The 17,429-nt window shown below is 43.8% G+C and overlaps 4 protein-coding genes across 4 annotated transcripts; 2 read left to right on the top strand and 2 right to left on the bottom strand.

Annotated features, from left to right (window-relative positions):
- Positions 1 to 867: 867 nt before the first annotated feature.
- Positions 868 to 1,886, bottom strand: LOC142896187 (high choriolytic enzyme 1-like). The gene has a single exon (XM_076037721.1). The coding sequence runs from the start codon at positions 1,869 to 1,871 to the stop codon at positions 1,083 to 1,085; it is 789 nt and encodes a 262-aa protein (XP_075893836.1). The 5' UTR covers positions 1,872 to 1,886; the 3' UTR covers positions 868 to 1,082.
- A 2,152-nt stretch (positions 1,887 to 4,038) lies between these two features.
- Positions 4,039 to 5,105, top strand: LOC142896193 (high choriolytic enzyme 1-like). Its single transcript, XM_076037728.1, has one exon. The coding sequence runs from the start codon at positions 4,102 to 4,104 to the stop codon at positions 4,888 to 4,890; it is 789 nt and encodes a 262-aa protein (XP_075893843.1). The 5' UTR covers positions 4,039 to 4,101; the 3' UTR covers positions 4,891 to 5,105.
- A 2,606-nt stretch (positions 5,106 to 7,711) lies between these two features.
- LOC142896191 (high choriolytic enzyme 1-like) lies at positions 7,712 to 8,544 on the bottom strand. The gene has a single exon (XM_076037726.1). It carries the CDS (start codon positions 8,527 to 8,529, stop codon positions 7,741 to 7,743), a length of 789 nt encoding a protein of 262 aa, XP_075893841.1. The 5' UTR covers positions 8,530 to 8,544; the 3' UTR covers positions 7,712 to 7,740.
- Positions 8,545 to 10,690: 2,146 nt separating this feature from the next.
- Positions 10,691 to 11,577, top strand: LOC142896206 (high choriolytic enzyme 1-like). The gene has a single exon (XM_076037744.1). It carries the CDS (start codon positions 10,753 to 10,755, stop codon positions 11,539 to 11,541), a length of 789 nt encoding a protein of 262 aa, XP_075893859.1. The 5' UTR covers positions 10,691 to 10,752; the 3' UTR covers positions 11,542 to 11,577.
- The last annotated feature ends 5,852 nt before the right edge of the window (positions 11,578 to 17,429 follow it).

Here is a 17,429-nt window from a genome sequence, read left to right as displayed (position 1 = left end):
GAAGGGTGAACATAAAATCAAACATAAACGTGTATTCAAATCGTTATTGGGCTTCCCTGATTGTTCCCGGATCTTCAGCTTGTTAACGTTTCATTAAATGCCAGGGAGAGGCAACAGATGTGATTACTACAACCTCCACTAGAGGGAAGCAACAGCTCACTCGTAAAGGAATCAGCAGCAGCTGAGCGACATATTATTTCAAAGGAACCAGGACATCTCTTGACGTCCTCCTGCCATCCAGCTGGCAGCTGGACCTGTCCAGTAAACGGCCTGGCTGACGCCAGTGCTGATAACCACTCTGTCAGCGGTCCCACGGACTGCAACTCTGTCAGGTACCTGGCCGACTCCTGCTCCTCGTCCCGAGTCGGTGTCCCGGTGGACTGCAGCTTTTTCAGTGACCTGGTCGACTCGTACTCCTCATCTGGGTTCAGCAGATCAACTGATTTGCAGCTCCCTCAGTGTTCCACCCAGTTCCTGAGAGGAGAACCCCCCCCCCCGCCTTGTTTGCTGTCCCTTGATTGTTCCCACCTGTTGTCTGCCTGCCCTCTTGTATAAATAGTCCTCGTCTCCCTTTGTCTTTGTCGGTCTCCCGTTTGGTTTTTGTTATTTTTACCTTTAAAGGACACCCTTGGATAGTTTTGCTTTTTTTTTTTTAAATGAATGATTTTCTATTCGGCAACCTAGAGTTGTGTTTTTGGTCCTGCCTATAAATCGTCGTCTCCACCCTGCTGTGACAGCCACATTCAAGCACAGGATGATGTCATCATTTAGCCAAAGCATGATCTAATTCATGAATCAGTTGTCAAGGTTAAGGTTAAATGTTTGCTTATTTGTTTAATGTGAAAAGGCAACAAATGTACCAACAGCTGCTTTTGAAGATTGACCCCTTTATTATTACATTCTAATACAACAATACTTCCACTGTTTACTAAATGCTGCTTTAATAGGACAGGAAAAGGATGGAACAACATAATCTTTCGATTTGAGAGTGAATCTCCTTTACAAACAATGGTGACTACGATTAATTTTTCTTTCCCCTAGTGGCATTATGTAAATATCAGCATCGTTGAAAACCATTGCTTTTAGCAGCCATACAGCCGATTGATTCTCTTGAGGTCCCATTTTGACATGCGCTGCCTCTGGCCAATCCGAACGTTGCGGTTGGGAGTGATGGTCTCTCGGCCATTAATGGAGAAAGCTGTTCTCCCGTAGTGCATGATGGAGGAGTAGTCGTACGGAGTGTTGAGGTTGTTGGTCCGTCCCTTTTTGAAGTTGAACTGCATCCCAGACTTGATGGTGCCCCAGTTGATCTTGACGTACTCATCGCGGTCGCTCCTGGTGTGCTCGTGGCGGAAGCCCAGAGCGTGAATGAACTCGTGCTGGATGATGCCGTGGTGCATGCAGCCCTGCTTCTTGAGAGAGAGGTCCTGTGCGCCTCCCTGTCTGCCCAGAGAGGAGTAACATCCCTCTTTGTTCACCACTCGGATGTAGTCACGCTGGCCGTTTTTTCGTTTCTTGAAGACGATACAGGTTTTTCTTTGAAAGCCCTTCATGGCTTTCCGAATCTTTTTCTTCTCCGATGAGGAAAACTGCCTGTCAATAGTGTAAGGGATGATCACTTTGCCATTGGAACGCTTCTTCCACAGGCACCGATCGTTCCAACACATGGCATTTCTGGTTTTGTCATGCATCATGTCTCCTTCTAACAGGCTCTCATTCATGTTCTCGTTAGTGGTGAGAATCCCGGTGGTGATGTCCACAGTGTCATCTTCTTCATCTTCAAAGTCCTCTTCATCTGCATCCTCAATGGTAGGATGTGCCTGGGAGAGGCCCAGTAGGAGCAACAGCAGCAAGCTGAAGGAGGATTTCATGGTTGTGCTGGTGGAGTGGCTTCAGTGGAACAGCGGCTGTGGAGAGACTCCTTTCAGCTGGATGTCTGACTCAGTTCATTCCAGGCTTTTTATACTGTCCCACACAGGTGTGTCTACAAAAGGATTATGGGTTGTGGTCCTCACAGCAAAGCCTAAAAAACCTCTGGAGGGAGGTCTTCTCAGACCAACCCACTACGTTAACATGGTTTGTGATCTCTGCTGATTTAAAGGATGAACATATAATAACCGACTGTGTTGGACATTCTAAGCATAAACACTAAACAGCCTTCAACCAGAAAGCTAGCAGTTCCGATTGGAAAAACTTGCAACGGTCCAGCAACAAAATGCCCACATCACAATTTAGTTGTTGCCACAGCTCTTTCAAATAGCTCCAGAGACCAAATAAATAAATAATAAATGAATGAATGAATAGTGTGGCCCTGCGATGAACTGGCGACTTGTCCAGGGTGTCACCCTACCTTCGCCTTAAGACAGCTGGGATAGGCTCCAGCAGACCCCCGTGACCCTGAATAGGAATAAGCGGGTATGGAAGATGAATGAATGAATGATGAATGAATAGTTTGGTGCAATCAGAAGATGCGGTTACTCCGGGTTCAATTACTCACAGGACTGCCGTACAGGTTATTCTATCAGTCTGTCACTAGTTGCATTTCCATTACAGTTTTTCACAAAATGAAAGCAATATTTCTAAAATTTTGACAATCGACTTTGCAGGTGTTTCCACTGAATGGTGTGAAGTGAAATAAGCTGTAGTTCTCGTAAAATCTCCTCCCGCGAGACCCCACTATGAGGAGGATGGAGGTGCAAAACATTTTGCGTTTTGGAGCAGCTATTTCAGTTGGCACGCCCCCTGTTGCCGCTGTTACAACCAGGGGACAAAGGCAGCAATCCTCAGGACGCGGTCATGATGCTGCTGTGTTTCCCATATCACATCTGCTTTGGTAAAACTCTTTATCTTACCAAATATATTTGTTTAATTTTTATTTAAATATGTCATACTTGAGTCAAAAATATATATCTAACTTTTGATATTTCATTAAGTATTTATGTTAAAAAAGCCAAAATCACTTGTTCCAGATGCACTCTCTTAAACCGTGGGGCGCTTTTTGCATTTGGCAATATTAAAAATTATATTTGTTTAATTTTTATTTATATTTCAATTCAAATATATTGGGAAAGATTTTACCAAAACAGATGTGATACGGCAAACACAGCAGCATCATGAGCGCATCCAGGGGATCCCACACAGACGTCCTTAATCATTAATCTATCATCCAGCACAGACTGCAGGACAACTGATGTCCAACCCTTCCTGTTAACGTAGTTAGCCATGGCTTGGGGCACGAACAGCTATGTGAGACCCGTGGATTGTACCGTTAGCCTGCGGTATTTTGTGTGCGATCTTCAGGGCCTCATCCACATCTGGCAAACTTATTTTTTGCTACATCAGCTTGCTATACACATCGGTGCACACTGGTTTGCTGACACCAAAAGGTTTTCCTACTACCTTGTACTTGGAGCAAGTTGCTAGCTTGTAAAGGGCAATAGCCACTCGCTTCCAAGTAGGAACTGCCTCTCAAGGGGGGCAAGATGCGTGTTTCCACAAGAGGTTCAATGGCATCACACAGACACAAACGTATCCCGGGTCATTCTGAAATTCTGCATCCATAGTTTGTCTGTGAATTCCTCAGTGACGATTCTCTGTCCCAGAAATCCCTTATTCGTGTCCTCTCCCATACATACGGACTTTGCCTCTGAACTGTCATCCGCTGCCTTGTCTCCTCATTATAACAGCGGCAACAGCAGTCGTGACAACTGAAATAGCTGCTCCAAAACGCTAAACATTTTGTACTTCCATCCACCTCATAGTAGGGTCTCGCGTGTATTTTTTTCCAATAGGAACTGCTAGCTTTCTGGTTGAGGGCTGTTTAGTGTTTATGCTTAGAATGTCCAACACAGTTGGTTATTATATGTTCATCCTTTAAATCACTAGAGATCACAAACCATGTTAACGTAGTGGGTTGGTCTGAGAAGACCTCGCTCCAGAGGTTTTTTAGGCTTTGCTGTGAGGACCACAACCCATAATCCTTTTGTAGACACACCTGTGTGGGACAGTATAAAAAGCCTGTAATGAACTGAGTCAGACATCCAGCTGAAAGGAGTCTCTCCACAGCCGCTGTTCCACTGAAGCCACTCCACCAGCACAACCATGAAATCCTCCTTCAGCTTGCTGCTGTTGCTCCTACTGGGCCTCTCCCAGGCACATCCTACCATTGAGGATGCAGATGAAGAGGACTTTGAAGATGAAGAAGATGACACTGTGGACATCACCACCGGGATTCTCACCACTAACGAGAACATGAATGAGAGCCTGTTAGAAGGAGACATGATGCATGACAAAACCAGAAATGCCATGTGTTGGAACGATCGGTGCCTGTGGAAGAAGCGTTCCAATGGCAAAGTGATCATCCCTTACACTATTGACAGGCAGTTTTCCTCATCGGAGAAGAAAAAGATTCGGAAAGCCATGAAGGGCTTTCAAAGAAAAACCTGTATCGTCTTCAAGAAACGAAAAAACGGCCAGCGTGACTACATCCGAGTGGTGAACAAAGAGGGATGTTACTCCTCTCTGGGCAGACAGGGAGGCGCACAGGACCTCTCTCTCAAGAAGCAGGGCTGCATGCACCACGGCATCATCCAGCACGAGTTCATTCACGCTCTGGGCTTCCGCCACGAGCACACCAGGAGCGACCGCGATGAGTACGTCAAGATCAACTGGGGCACCATCAAGTCTGGGATGCAGTTCAACTTCAAAAAGGGACGGACCAACAACCTCAACACTCCGTACGACTACTCCTCCATCATGCACTACGGGAGAACAGCTTTCTCTATTAATGGCCGAGAGACCATCACTCCCAACCGCAACGTTCGGATTGGCCAGAGGCAGCGCATGTCAAAATGGGACCTCAAGAGAATCAATCGGCTGTATGGCTGCTAAAAGCAATGGTTTTCAACGATGCTGATAGTTACATAATGCCACTAGGGGAAAGAAAAATTAATCGTAGTCACCATTGTTTGTAAAGGAGATTCACTCTGAAATCCAAAGATTATGTTGTTCCATCCTTTTCCTGTCCTATTAAAGCAGCATTTAGTAAACAGTGGAAGTATTGTTGTATTAGAATGTAATAATAAAGGGGTCAATCTTCAAAAGCAGCTGTTGGTACATTTGTTGCCTTTTCACATTAAACAAATAAGCAAACATTTAACCTTAACCTTGACAACTGATTCATGAATTAGATCATGCTTTGGCTAAATGATGACATCATCCTGTGCTTGAATGTGGCTGTCACAGCAGGGTGGAGACGACAATTTATAGGCAGGACCCAAAACACAACTCTAGGTTGCCGAATAGAAAATCATTCATTTAAAAAAAATAATCAAAACTATCCAAGGGTGTCCTTTAAAGGTAAAAATAACAAAAACAAAACGGGAGACCGACAAAGACAAAGGGAGACGAGGACTATTTATACAAGAGGGCAGGCAGACAACAGGTGGGAACAATCAAGGGACAGCAAACAAGGTGGGGGGGGGGTTGTCCTCGCAGGAACTGGGTGGAACACTGAGGGAGCTGCAAATCAGTTGATCTGCTGAACCCAGATGAGGAGTATGAGTCGACCAGGTCGCTGACAAAGCTGCAGTCCACCGGGACACCGACTTGGGATGGTGAGCAGTTGTCAGCCAGATCCTAGAGTCCCGACGAAGCTGCAGTTTGCCAGACCACCGACTCGGGACGAGGAGCAGGAGTCGGCCAGGTACCTGACAGAGTTGCAGTCCGTGGGACCGCTGACGGAGTGGTTATCAGCACTGGCGTCAGCCAGGCCTTTTACTGGACAGGTCCAGCTGCCAGCTGGATGGCAGGAGGACGTCAAGAGATGTCCTGGTTCCTTTGAAATAATATGTCGCTCAGCTGCTGCTGATTCCTTTACTAGTGAGCAGTTGCTTCCCTCTAGTGGAGGTTGTAGTAATCACATCTGTTGCCGCTCCCTGGCATTTAATGAAACGTTAACAAGCTGAAGATCCGGGAACAATCAGGGAAGCCCAATAACGATTTGAATACACGTTTATGTTTGATTTTATGTTCACCCTTCTTCCCACAAATCAGAAACGCCCAAGAAAGCCTTGAAAAAAGTCTCCTGTAAATATTTTACCCAATCTCAGAATGACAGTATTGATTTAAAACCGCTGCTGCACATCTCTCTAACTCAAACTAATAGGAGACAATAGCACATTTCACCAGTCCTAGCATCTTCAGATTGATTGCTCGTAAAGTCTTAGAGTAGAATTTCAAATCCTCCTGAATATTCTCAAGCTCCACCCTATTGAAGAGCTATTTGATCTATAACCTCCGAGAGCCTATAGTGGATATCGGACCGTGTGTGTGTGTGTGTGTGTGTGTGTGGACAGAGCGAGAGATGCTTTGAGATGCCATTGGATGTGATTTAGCACTCGAAATAAAAGTTGATTTGATTGATAGATTGATTGAACATATGATGGCACAGTGCAGAATGAACATCGTGTGTTGTTGCAGCAGTGTCATTGATCGTACAGGATTAAATATTTGGATGTTTATTTAACTAACTGAAACTCTCAGACACGGTTAACCAAATTTCTTGTCGGCCGGATCAGCAGATTCCAATTCGAGGAGTGCTTTTTCTTCCTGTCAAGTCACATTCACGTGATCCTGAAGCTCTTATTAAACGTACAGTGTACAAGTCTGCCATCTTGTGGTCAGATTTTAGATTGCAGCGCTCATTCGCTCACCCTCCCACTCCCGAGCTGGCCAGTGAACTGCGATAACCTGTGCGCACAAATGTGGATACCTCGTCCACCTTCTTTGCCGGTTTATTTGAGTCTGCGAGCGTTCACTCTAAATACGAAACGCTGTCAAGCTGCCTGGATTGTCCACTCCAGGCTTCCTGAGAAATATTGCAGTGCAGCTAACTGGGAGCAAGACCCTTGCTAGAGTTGGATTCTTATACACATATAAGAACCGTTCTATGGGTAGAATAACCAAATTACTTTTATTGAATTGCGAGTATCCACTTTAATTAACATATTTATAGACATTAATCCTTTACAATATAAAAATCATTTATCAGGCGAACTTATTCACTCTGGAACTTTAATTTGGCATTAATAAACTTCATGTGCAAGAGGTTACATTTTCTTTTTCTGATGATTTTTTTTTTTTTTTTTTTTAGAATGTTCAAATGTGGAGATGGCACTTTAATCAAAGTCTTCAGTTAAACAGATGTGAAAGCAAAACATCTCCCTAAAAACCACATTTCATTAGAAAATCAAAGCTTGGTCAGGTGTGAAATTTTCAAAGTGAGGATTTTGTTTTCATCGCTCCTCATCTGCCAGTGTTGCCCCACTGTGTTTACTTGGATCCAAGACCGACACTTGAAACCCACGAGGTTTTTGAACGCATTCTCCAGCTGCTGATAGACTTGTTGTTGGAGATATTGATTTTCTGTCATTTCTTTCCACTTTATAACAGTGTCAAAAGTATTTAATAACTAATTATACATAGAGTGTTATTACTGTGCGTTGATTTTGCCAAGCCACTGGCTTCACTGCACCCTATCCTTTGTGGAGCCAGAAGATGGAATTGGGGTTGCCTCCACTGATGCAATGACTTGTGATGTGCCAATATTAGCTTGATAAGACGGATCTCTTTATTATTACATATCAAGGGAACAATGCTTTGGTAGGACAGGAAAAGCATCAAACAACATGATCATTAGCTTTGAAATGTAAATATCAGCATCGTTGAAAACCATTGCTTTTAGCAGCCATACAGCCGATTGATTCTCTTGAGGTCCCATTTTGACATGCGCTGCCTCTGGCCAATCCGAACGTTGCGGTTGGGAGTGATGGTCTCTCGGCCATTAATAGAGAAAGCTGTTCTCCCGTAGTGCATGATGGAGGAGTAGTCGTACGGAGTGTTGAGGTTGTTGGTCCGTCCCTTTTTGAAGTTGAACTGCATCCCAGACTTGATGGTGCCCCAGTTGATCTTGACGTACTCATCGCGGTCGCTCCTGGTGTGCTCGTGGCGGAAGCCCAGAGCGTGAATGAACTCGTGCTGGATGATGCCGTGGTGCATGCAGCCCTGCTTCTTGAGAGAGAGGTCCTGTGCGCCTCCCTGTCTGCCCAGAGAGGAGTAACATCCCTCTTTGTTCACCACTCGGATGTAGTCACGCTGGCCGTTTTTTCGTTTCTTGAAGACGATACAGGTTTTTCTTTGAAAGCCCTTCATGGCTTTCCGAATCTTTTTCTTCTCCGATGAGGAAAACTGCCTGTCAATAGTGTAAGGGATGATCACTTTGCCATTGGAACGCTTCTTCCACAGGCACCGATCGTTCCAACACATGGCATTTCTGGTTTTGTCATGCATCATGTCTCCTTCTAACAGGCTCTCATTCATGTTCTCGTTAGTGGTGAGAATCCCGGTGGTGATGTCCACAGTGTCATCTTCTTCATCTTCAAAGTCCTCTTCATCTGCATCCTCAATGGTAGGATGTGCCTGGGAGAGGCCCAGTAGGAGCAACAGCAGCAAGCTGAAGGAGGATTTCATGGTTGTGCTGGTGGAGTGGCTTCAGTGGAACAGCGGCTGTGGAGAGACTCCTTTCAGCTGGATGTCTGACTCAGTTCATTCCAGGCTTTTTATACTGTCCCACACAGGTGTGTCTACAAAAGGATTATGGGTTGTGGTCCTCACAGCAAAGCCTAAAAAACCTCTGGAGGGAGGTCTTCTCAGACCAACCCACTACGTTAACATGGTTTGTGATCTCTGCTGATTTAAAGGATGAACATATAATAACCGACTGTGTTGGACATTCTAAGCATAAACACTAAACAGCCTTCAACCAGAAAGCTAGCAGTTCCGATTGGAAAAACTTGCAACGGTCCAGCAACAAAATGCCCACATCACAATTTAGTTGTTGCCACAGCTCTTTCAAATAGCTCCAGAGACCAAATAAATAAATAATAAATGAATGAATGAATAGTGTGGCCCTGCGATGAACTGGCGACTTGTCCAGGGTGTCACCCTACCTTCGCCTTAAGACAGCTGGGATAGGCTCCAGCAGACCCCCGTGACCCTGAATAGGAATAAGCGGGTATGGAAGATGAATGAATGAATGATGAATGAATAGTTTGGTGCAATCAGAAGATGCGGTTACTCCGGGTTCAATTACTCACAGGACTGCCGTACAGGTTATTCTATCAGTCTGTCACTAGTTGCATTTCCATTACAGTTTTTCACAAAATGAAAGCAATATTTCTAAAATTTTGACAATCGACTTTGCAGGTGTTTCCACTGAATGGTGTGAAGTGAAATAAGCTGTAGTTCTCGTAAAATCTCCTCCCGCGAGACCCCACTATGAGGAGGATGGAGGTGCAAAACATTTTGCGTTTTGGAGCAGCTATTTCAGTTGGCACGCCCCCTGTTGCCGCTGTTACAACCAGGAGACAAAGGCAGCAATCCTCAGGACGCGGTCATGATGCTGCTGTGTTTCCCATATCACATCTGCTTTGGTAAAACTCTTTATCTTACCAAATATATTTGTTTAATTTTTATTTAAATATGTCATACTTGAGTCAAAAATATATATCTAACTTTTGATATTTCATTAAGTATTTATGTTAAAAAAGCCAAAATCACTTGTTCCAGATGCACTCTCTTAAACCGTGGGGCGCTTTTTGCATTTGGCAATATTAAAAATTATATTTGTTTAATTTTTATTTATATTTCAATTCAAATATATTGGGAAAGATTTTACCAAAACAGATGTGATACGGCAAACACAACAGCATCATGAGCGCATCCAGGGGATCCCACACAGACGTCCTTAATCATTAATCTATCATCCAGCACAGACTGCAGGACAACTGATGTCCAACCCTTCCCGTTAACGTAGTTAGCCATGGCTTGGGGCACGAACAGCTATGTGAGACCCGTGGATTGTACCGTTAGCCTGCGGTATTTTGTGTGCGATCTTCAGGGCCTCATCCACATCTGGCAAACTTATTTTTTGCTACATCAGCTTGCTATACACATCGGTGCACACTGGTTTGCTGACACCAAAAGGTTTTCCTACTACCTTGTACTTGGAGCAAGTTGCTAGCTTGTAAAGGGCAATAGCCACTCGCTTCCAAGTAGGAACTGCCTCCCAAGGGGGGCAAGACGCGTGTTTCCACAAGAGGTTCAATGGCATCACACAGACAAACGTATCCCGGGTCATTCTGAAATTCTGCATCCATAGTTTGTCTGTGAATTCCTCTGACGATTCTCTGTCCCAGAAATCCCTTATTCGTGTCCTCTCCCATACATACGGACTTTGCCTCTGAACTATCATCCGCTGCCTTGTCTCCTCATAACAGCGGCAACAGCAGTCGTGACAACTGAAATAGCTGCTCCAAAACGCTAAACATTTTGTACTTCCATCCACCTCATAGTAGGGTCTTGTGTGTATTTTTTTCCGATAGGAACTGCTAGCTTTCTGGTTGAAGGCTGTTTAGTGTTTATGCTTAGAATGTCCAACACAGTCGGTTATTATATGTTCATCCTTTAAATCAGCAGAGATCACAAACCATGTTAACGTAGTGGGTTGGTCTGAGAAGACCTCGCTCCAGAGGTTTTTTAGGCTTTGCTGTGAGGACCACAACCCATAATCCTTTTGTAGACACACCTGTGTGGGACAGTATAAAAAGCCTGGCATGAACTGAGTCAGACATCCAGCTGAAAGGAGTCTCTCCACAGCCGCTGTTCCACTGAAGCCACTCCACCAGCACAACCATGAAATCCTCCTTCAGCTTGCTGCTGTTGCTCCTACTGGGCCTCTCCCAGGCACATCCTACCATTGAGGATGCAGATGAAGAGGACTTTGAAGATGAAGAAGATGACACTGTGGACATCACCACCGGGATTCTCACCACTAACGAGAACATGAATGAGAGCCTGTTAGAAGGAGACATGATGCATGACAAAACCAGAAATGCCATGTGTTGGAACGATCGGTGCCTGTGGAAGAAGCGTTCCAATGGCAAAGTGATCATCCCTTACACTATTGACAGGCAGTTTTCCTCATCGGAGAAGAAAAAGATTCGGAAAGCCATGAAGGGCTTTCAAAGAAAAACCTGTATCGTCTTCAAGAAACGAAAAAACGGCCAGCGCGACTACATCCGAGTGGTGAACAAAGAGGGATGTTACTCCTCTCTGGGCAGACAGGGAGGCGCACAGGACCTCTCTCTCAAGAAGCAGGGCTGCATGCACCACGGCATCATCCAGCACGAGTTCATTCACGCTCTGGGCTTCCGCCACGAGCACACCAGGAGCGACCGCGATGAGTACGTCAAGATCAACTGGGGCACCATCAAGTCTGGGATGCAGTTCAACTTCAAAAAGGGACGGACCAACAACCTCAACACTCCGTACGACTACTCCTCCATCATGCACTACGGGAGAACAGCTTTCTCCATTAATGGCCGAGAGACCATCACTCCCAACCGCAACGTTCGGATTGGCCAGAGGCAGCGCATGTCAAAATGGGACCTCAAGAGAATCAATCGGCTGTATGGCTGCTAAAAGCAATGGTTTTCAACGATGCTGATAGTTACATTTCAAAGCTAATGATCATGTTGTTTGATGCTTTTCCTGTCCTACCAAAGCATTGTTCCCTTGATATGTAATAATAAAGAGATCTGTCTTATCAAGCTAATATTGGCACATTTGTTTGGTTTGTTTCAATGAATAAGAAAATAATCAATCTATGAGGGGCCATAGCTTTGCTCAATGATTACAACATCCATCCGTACGCAACACAGATGAGAACCCTCTTAGAATGAGACCTGCTGTCTCCCAAACCCCGTAATGCTATTGGTCCCAGTCCTGCATGTGAAGAAAATGTTCAAAGGATTCCACCATTCACCATTTCTATAGAAAAGAGAATTTTCCTGTTATTGTCCTGAGATCGAGTCTGACTTTCCCACGCCATTGTTGGGTTGCAGAGCTGTACAACAAATGCCCTAAAATCAACCTGATGATGCGTCGAAGTGACAGTAGTGTGGAGTTTTGCGTTTTAAAAGTTTGCTTCATTATTTTCACCACGTGTTCAATTACTACTAATTTTTTTCAGAAAAATTGCAGCAAATTCATCTTTAGTACATTCACTTCTAGCACACAGAAGACTGCAATGTCAAATCCAACCTGACAAGACAAGCTAGCTCAAATATGATTGAATAAAAGCACAAACATAATTTACTACTAACTAACAATGGAAACAGGACTACCAAGTGGATATTATACAATGTAAAAAGAACAGACAATGGAGAACAACTTTATTATTATATTTACGATAAAACATACTTTAAGTATGTCTAGGCCAGCAGAGAAGGCCTAGCTTGGCATTGATGGCCACTGGCATTTCATAATTATATAAATAAATCAACTAATAATGTGGACGAGGTAGCAGTTTTGGGTGCGCACTGCGCAGGCCACTGTAGATCACTGGCAAGGTCAGGAGGGAAAGGGAGAGTGAAAGTTTAAAATGTAACCACATGATGTCGCTGTTTGTTCGTCAACATCTCCAAATATTACACACTTAAGCTTAGGACAGAAGAAACGGAAATAACAGACCTCCAAACTGGGTGTTGTAAAAAAAAAAATCAGTTTCACCAGCTTCACTTTTAGAGGTGAAAGATGAGGTCTGATTCATTTTGGGTCACATGCAAAATCACCACAGGCAACAGGTTTTAAGCTGTGAATAATGGATGACTGGTAAAGCCTTCTGCACTTTACAAACAGTGGAGATGCAGGGGAGGAGAGAGGCGGCATGCTCCATAAGCTCGCAGGGACAGAAGAGGGAAAACGGCGGTGACAAAGTGCCTTTGAATACATTATCACGCGCAATCATCTGCTGAATCTCTAACAGGCCCCGCATGCATATGTATGCGTGCCTGGCATTCTGTCTCATGGAGGCCGCTGTCGGTGACATTCCTCCTGGAACGGAGAGCGGAGACAGAGCAAGCAGTGAAGAGTAACAAGCGCAGAGAGAAATTTTAATTCAGCAAGCTTTATTTGAAGGCCCCAATTCCACTGTTGCCTCAACCTTTTACATTTTCCATCAATTTCACCCAAAGGCAGAATAATGCTAACTTTTCGTGACTAATGTAAATTCTATTCTTTTGAGTGGACTAACTTTTCACAGTTCACAATTCCTCATTCAGGTTTGTGGACAGAATCACAGCGGCTTTTTCAACAGCTTGCTTCGTACAATTTGTGCCGTTTCTGCCACGTTTATCTTTCGCTCCCAGGTCTTTGTTTGTGTATGCATGAGGGACACTGATTTTTTTTTTTTTTTTTTTTTTGTCTTAAATCGGACAGAGAGCCCTTGTGTGCCGGCTGGAAATCTCATGCCTTTGTTTGAGTACCAATTATCATTGTACCTGATTGTGGGTATGCGATTTTATTAGATTTGTACGCACAATAATTTAATTTGTCAGTTATTGAGTTTCTACATGCGCATAGCTTCTCATAATAATAACGGCCTTGAAAAGTTTCAACCAGCTGCATTTTTTTTCTTTTTTGTTTGTTGTGTGCGTTGATATGATTTTAAAAAAAAAAATTGAAAATTGAATAAAGGATTGCATCAACTTATTGATTCATAAACTAATCCAACACGATTTTTTTTCAATGCTTTCAGACCATATATTTGTTTCATATTTACTTGTACGGTTTTAGTAGTATTAGTAGGTGAGCAAATATGTTTAATAATCTAATAATAATAATCTAATGTTATAGCAATAATAATGCACACAGACAAAAAATAATAATAATAATAATGTCAACGAGTGTGTTGGCACTGCATGAAATGTTTTAGTGCAACCTCGGTTATCATCGACCTGATTTAAATCGATCCGACACCGCCGCCTCACAAGACCTTCCTAACCTTACAACCTCCTGATGGGTTATACAATTACCTCCTAATTTGTTGTCTGCCTCCCAGTGCAGCAGCGCTGCAGGCTGTGTGCTCTGGTGTGCGGGGAGAGATTAGACTGTTGTGGTTATTATGCTGTCAGCTTTATTACTTTTTGGCTGAGCCGCTGCGCTTTCCTAATTGGATTGCTGTAATCTTTGTTCTCTTTGAAAGAGGAGACCGATTCGGAATATTCCAATTATCAAGTTTCGGAGCGAAGAAGCGCAGTGCCTTACCTCACTTTTATATCTTCTATATATAGAAGCACAGATGTGTTTGTAATTGTCTTATCTGTGTGTGTGTGTGTGTGTGTGCTTCTTTGTACTGTTGGAGAATTAGTCCCCAGCTCAGCATAGATGGCAACCATGTGAAGAAGAGAAGTTTCCATTCACTGCTGTCCCTCTTGATGAAGGCACACCTTGTGCTTGAAATAAAAACAGAACCAAGTACGTCAAAAACAAGCCGTTTGTAACCTCTTGTCAGTTTTACTTGACTTTCCACCTCAGCAAGAATTCGGAACAACTTCTCCATGACAGATAAATGAAGGAATACGCCACCATTCCTCCGAAAACCACACCTATGGTTTATTTGCATAAACAGCACTGGAAAAAAAAACATTTTTTTTTTTATTATTCTTTGTATTGCAATTCTTAGATTGCATTTTATTTGTTGCACACTGTGTGGAAAAGCTTCTCAGTCATCCGGGACACTTGCACCATGAGAGTTGCGGTTCTAATTCTGTTGCTCCCTGCGCCACAGTGACAAAGGATTTGATGGATTCCAACAACAAAACGAAAGTGACAGTCAGATGGGCCAAAAAATGATTTTCTCCACATAAAACCCTTCACCAGGAGAACAAGCCAAACTTTAAAATTTAGTGAGGCGTTTAAAACGAACCCCCGGAGGCCCGAAAGAAACAATAAAGCACAGCAACCTCCCACTTGTAAATGATGCAAGCGCAGCAGTCCACCTCAACACAACACCAACCACAAAGACATCCACCTGGAAAACCTCTGTGCGCCAAGCTTGATGAAAAATGAATCAATCATTGATATTTTTTTTTGTTTCCCAAGAGAACACTTCATACAAAACACGGACAAGCAAGTACATTTTCAACATGAAAGAAAAATGGGTTGAAGTATTTTCTGCATTTTGCAGCATTGAAGCGTAAACTCAGAAAAAAAAAAAAAAAAATCTTCAGCAGAGAAGTCCTTCTGGATTTCAAAGGGAAACGTGGCGTGGACGGTTTCCCCCCCACACGGCCCTCCGGTTGAAAGGCAAAGGGAAGAGCAGCTGATGCCCAAAGTGCTGACACATTACTTAAAAGCGGCCGGGGAACCAGTCTAGGGGGACTGATGGACCACTTCGACAAAATGCTCCACTGGCTGCGTCCTTCTGCACCCGTCTGCCGCTGCGAAAAAGCCCACGGGAGCTGAATAGGAGAACCCCGACGCATTGCTCACGGGAAGCGACAAAGCTGAGAATTGTCTCGGCAAACGCTTTCGAACGGTACAGACTTTCAAGAACTTGAATTTGGCTTAAACTGGGTGAGGGAGGTGGTACTGGGAAAAAGAATCGGGGAAAGGGAAACGGGCAGACAGTCTGTTTGGAAGCAGCAAAACCCATTGTAAACGACCACGTCATGTTTGAGGTTGTTTTTTTGGGGGGGGGGGGGCTCATGATGTTTGCTTAAAAAGCAACCTATGTTTGCAGAATTGTTTGTTCATATGGGTTTGTTGGAAATTTGACTGCTTATCCAAAAATTGAGTGTGTAATGAATCTCGGTTGGACTTTAATGAAAACCTTAATCTATGAACTAATTTTGTAGTTTCACTGTAGTGTTTATTCTGTAGGCAGACGATAGTCAGGTCTCTTTCTTCCCTCTGGAATTATCGGTAGAAATGTAAAACTTTAAAAATGATCTTTTTGACAGTGTGAATCCTGTCTGGTGGCCAACTTTCATTTTTGTGCTACGTTCAGAGAGGCATGCACGGCAACACACCGCAAGAGAGGTTGGCCCATAGCTCAAATGAGTTGAAGCTGAACAACAGTGAATATAAATGTCACAACATTAAACGTAGCTTTAAATCTTTTATATAACCATCAGTGTTGCAGCTGTGTCAGATAAGCGATGTATAACCTTCTAAAGTATAATGTAATTCGCCAAGCTGGTGTTGTCAATTTTGCGAGCGCCGCTTTAAATGAAACCCCAACCACCAACCCCCAACCTTAAAAATGTTGAATTGCCACAGAAACTCGACAGGGTCGCACTTTTCCGATGGGTGATAAATGTCAACAGAACACCGGCGCCGATACGTGGAAAAGCCGAACGGTTTGGATGTTTTGTTTTTCCATGAACCCTTTCCTCCCCTATAGCACACTGGTATCCTGGCGAGCTAACAGCCCTTTCCCTTTTTTACAAAACAAGCAATCATTTTGATCCCTCTCATTACCCCTGCCTATGAAACTGCCGCAGAGGTTCACTGCAAACCTGCCGTTTCCGTCCCATTTCCCTCCAACCAAACGCGGCAGCAGCTGTGTTAATCAGTGGCAACAGCTGCTGCCGCGTTTGGTTGACAAGCTCCTCTGAGACTGCAGAAGTGCGTGCGTCCCCCCCCAAAAAAAAAAGCATGGCCATGTTTGTTTGGGTTCAAGTTAATTCAGGTATAGAAGCAACCGAAAAAACAAATGGCTAAAAAAACAAAAAAAACATCTTCCCCAGTCGAATATGGCCCACAAATCAATTAAAAGAAACCCCTTAAAAAGTGATTGTTGTCATTAAAACAGACAACAGACAAATGTTTTGTCAGTAAAAACTTGTTTCTCTGCTTCTCTGAAAATGGCAGCGAGCGATTCTGGAAATGTCCCACTGCCACATTCAGCAACGAACAGAATTAGTTAATGGATTTTGATTTTGTTCCCAATAGGACATGAGCTCAAAAATAAAATTGCATAAGGCTGTTAACATCGCTTTCTTTCTTTTCTTTCTTTTCTTTTTTTATTATCATTGCTGCTGAAAGGTGGCATTTTGAAGGAAGCAGTGAAAGTGAACCAAGGATGCTGCTTCCCCCGGGACTATTTTAGATGTATTGATTTTGTTGCGGGGAAGTGAAGAATAACCGTCCCCTGGCAGTCGGCCTCAATGACACTCATGATGCTAAAAGAGTGGCGTCCTTTAGAGGGAGCCCGGGCTCACAAAACATTATTTTCTTTTTTTCCTCTCTCTCTCTCTCTCTTTCTCTCTCTCACTACTTTAACCTCAGTGAAATGAGAAATACTGGCAGCGCCGGCGTTCTGCAGTTTAAAGCTCAGTCTTCAAAACACATAGCGGTGAAGAGGGAATGGGGAAGCGTCCCCCTTCCATGATTTCTCCCCGACACAACTGGGCTAAATTAGATCTTTCATCATACCCCGACATTTTGTGCACAGCATACGCTCCTTTCCGGAACAAGCCGCAGCATGCGCAGGTAATTAAGTGTTGAATTAATGATGAAACTGA

The sequence above is a fragment of the Nelusetta ayraudi genome, unplaced genomic scaffold (genome assembly GCF_046127955.1).
Source record: "Nelusetta ayraudi isolate G7.1 ecotype Tasmania unplaced genomic scaffold, CSIRO-AGI_Nayr_v1 ptg000052l, whole genome shotgun sequence".
In the NCBI taxonomy this organism is placed as follows: domain Eukaryota; kingdom Metazoa; phylum Chordata; class Actinopteri; order Tetraodontiformes; family Monacanthidae; genus Nelusetta; species Nelusetta ayraudi.
Note: the sequence above shows the minus strand (reverse complement) of the source record. Positions and strands in the feature narration are given on the sequence as shown.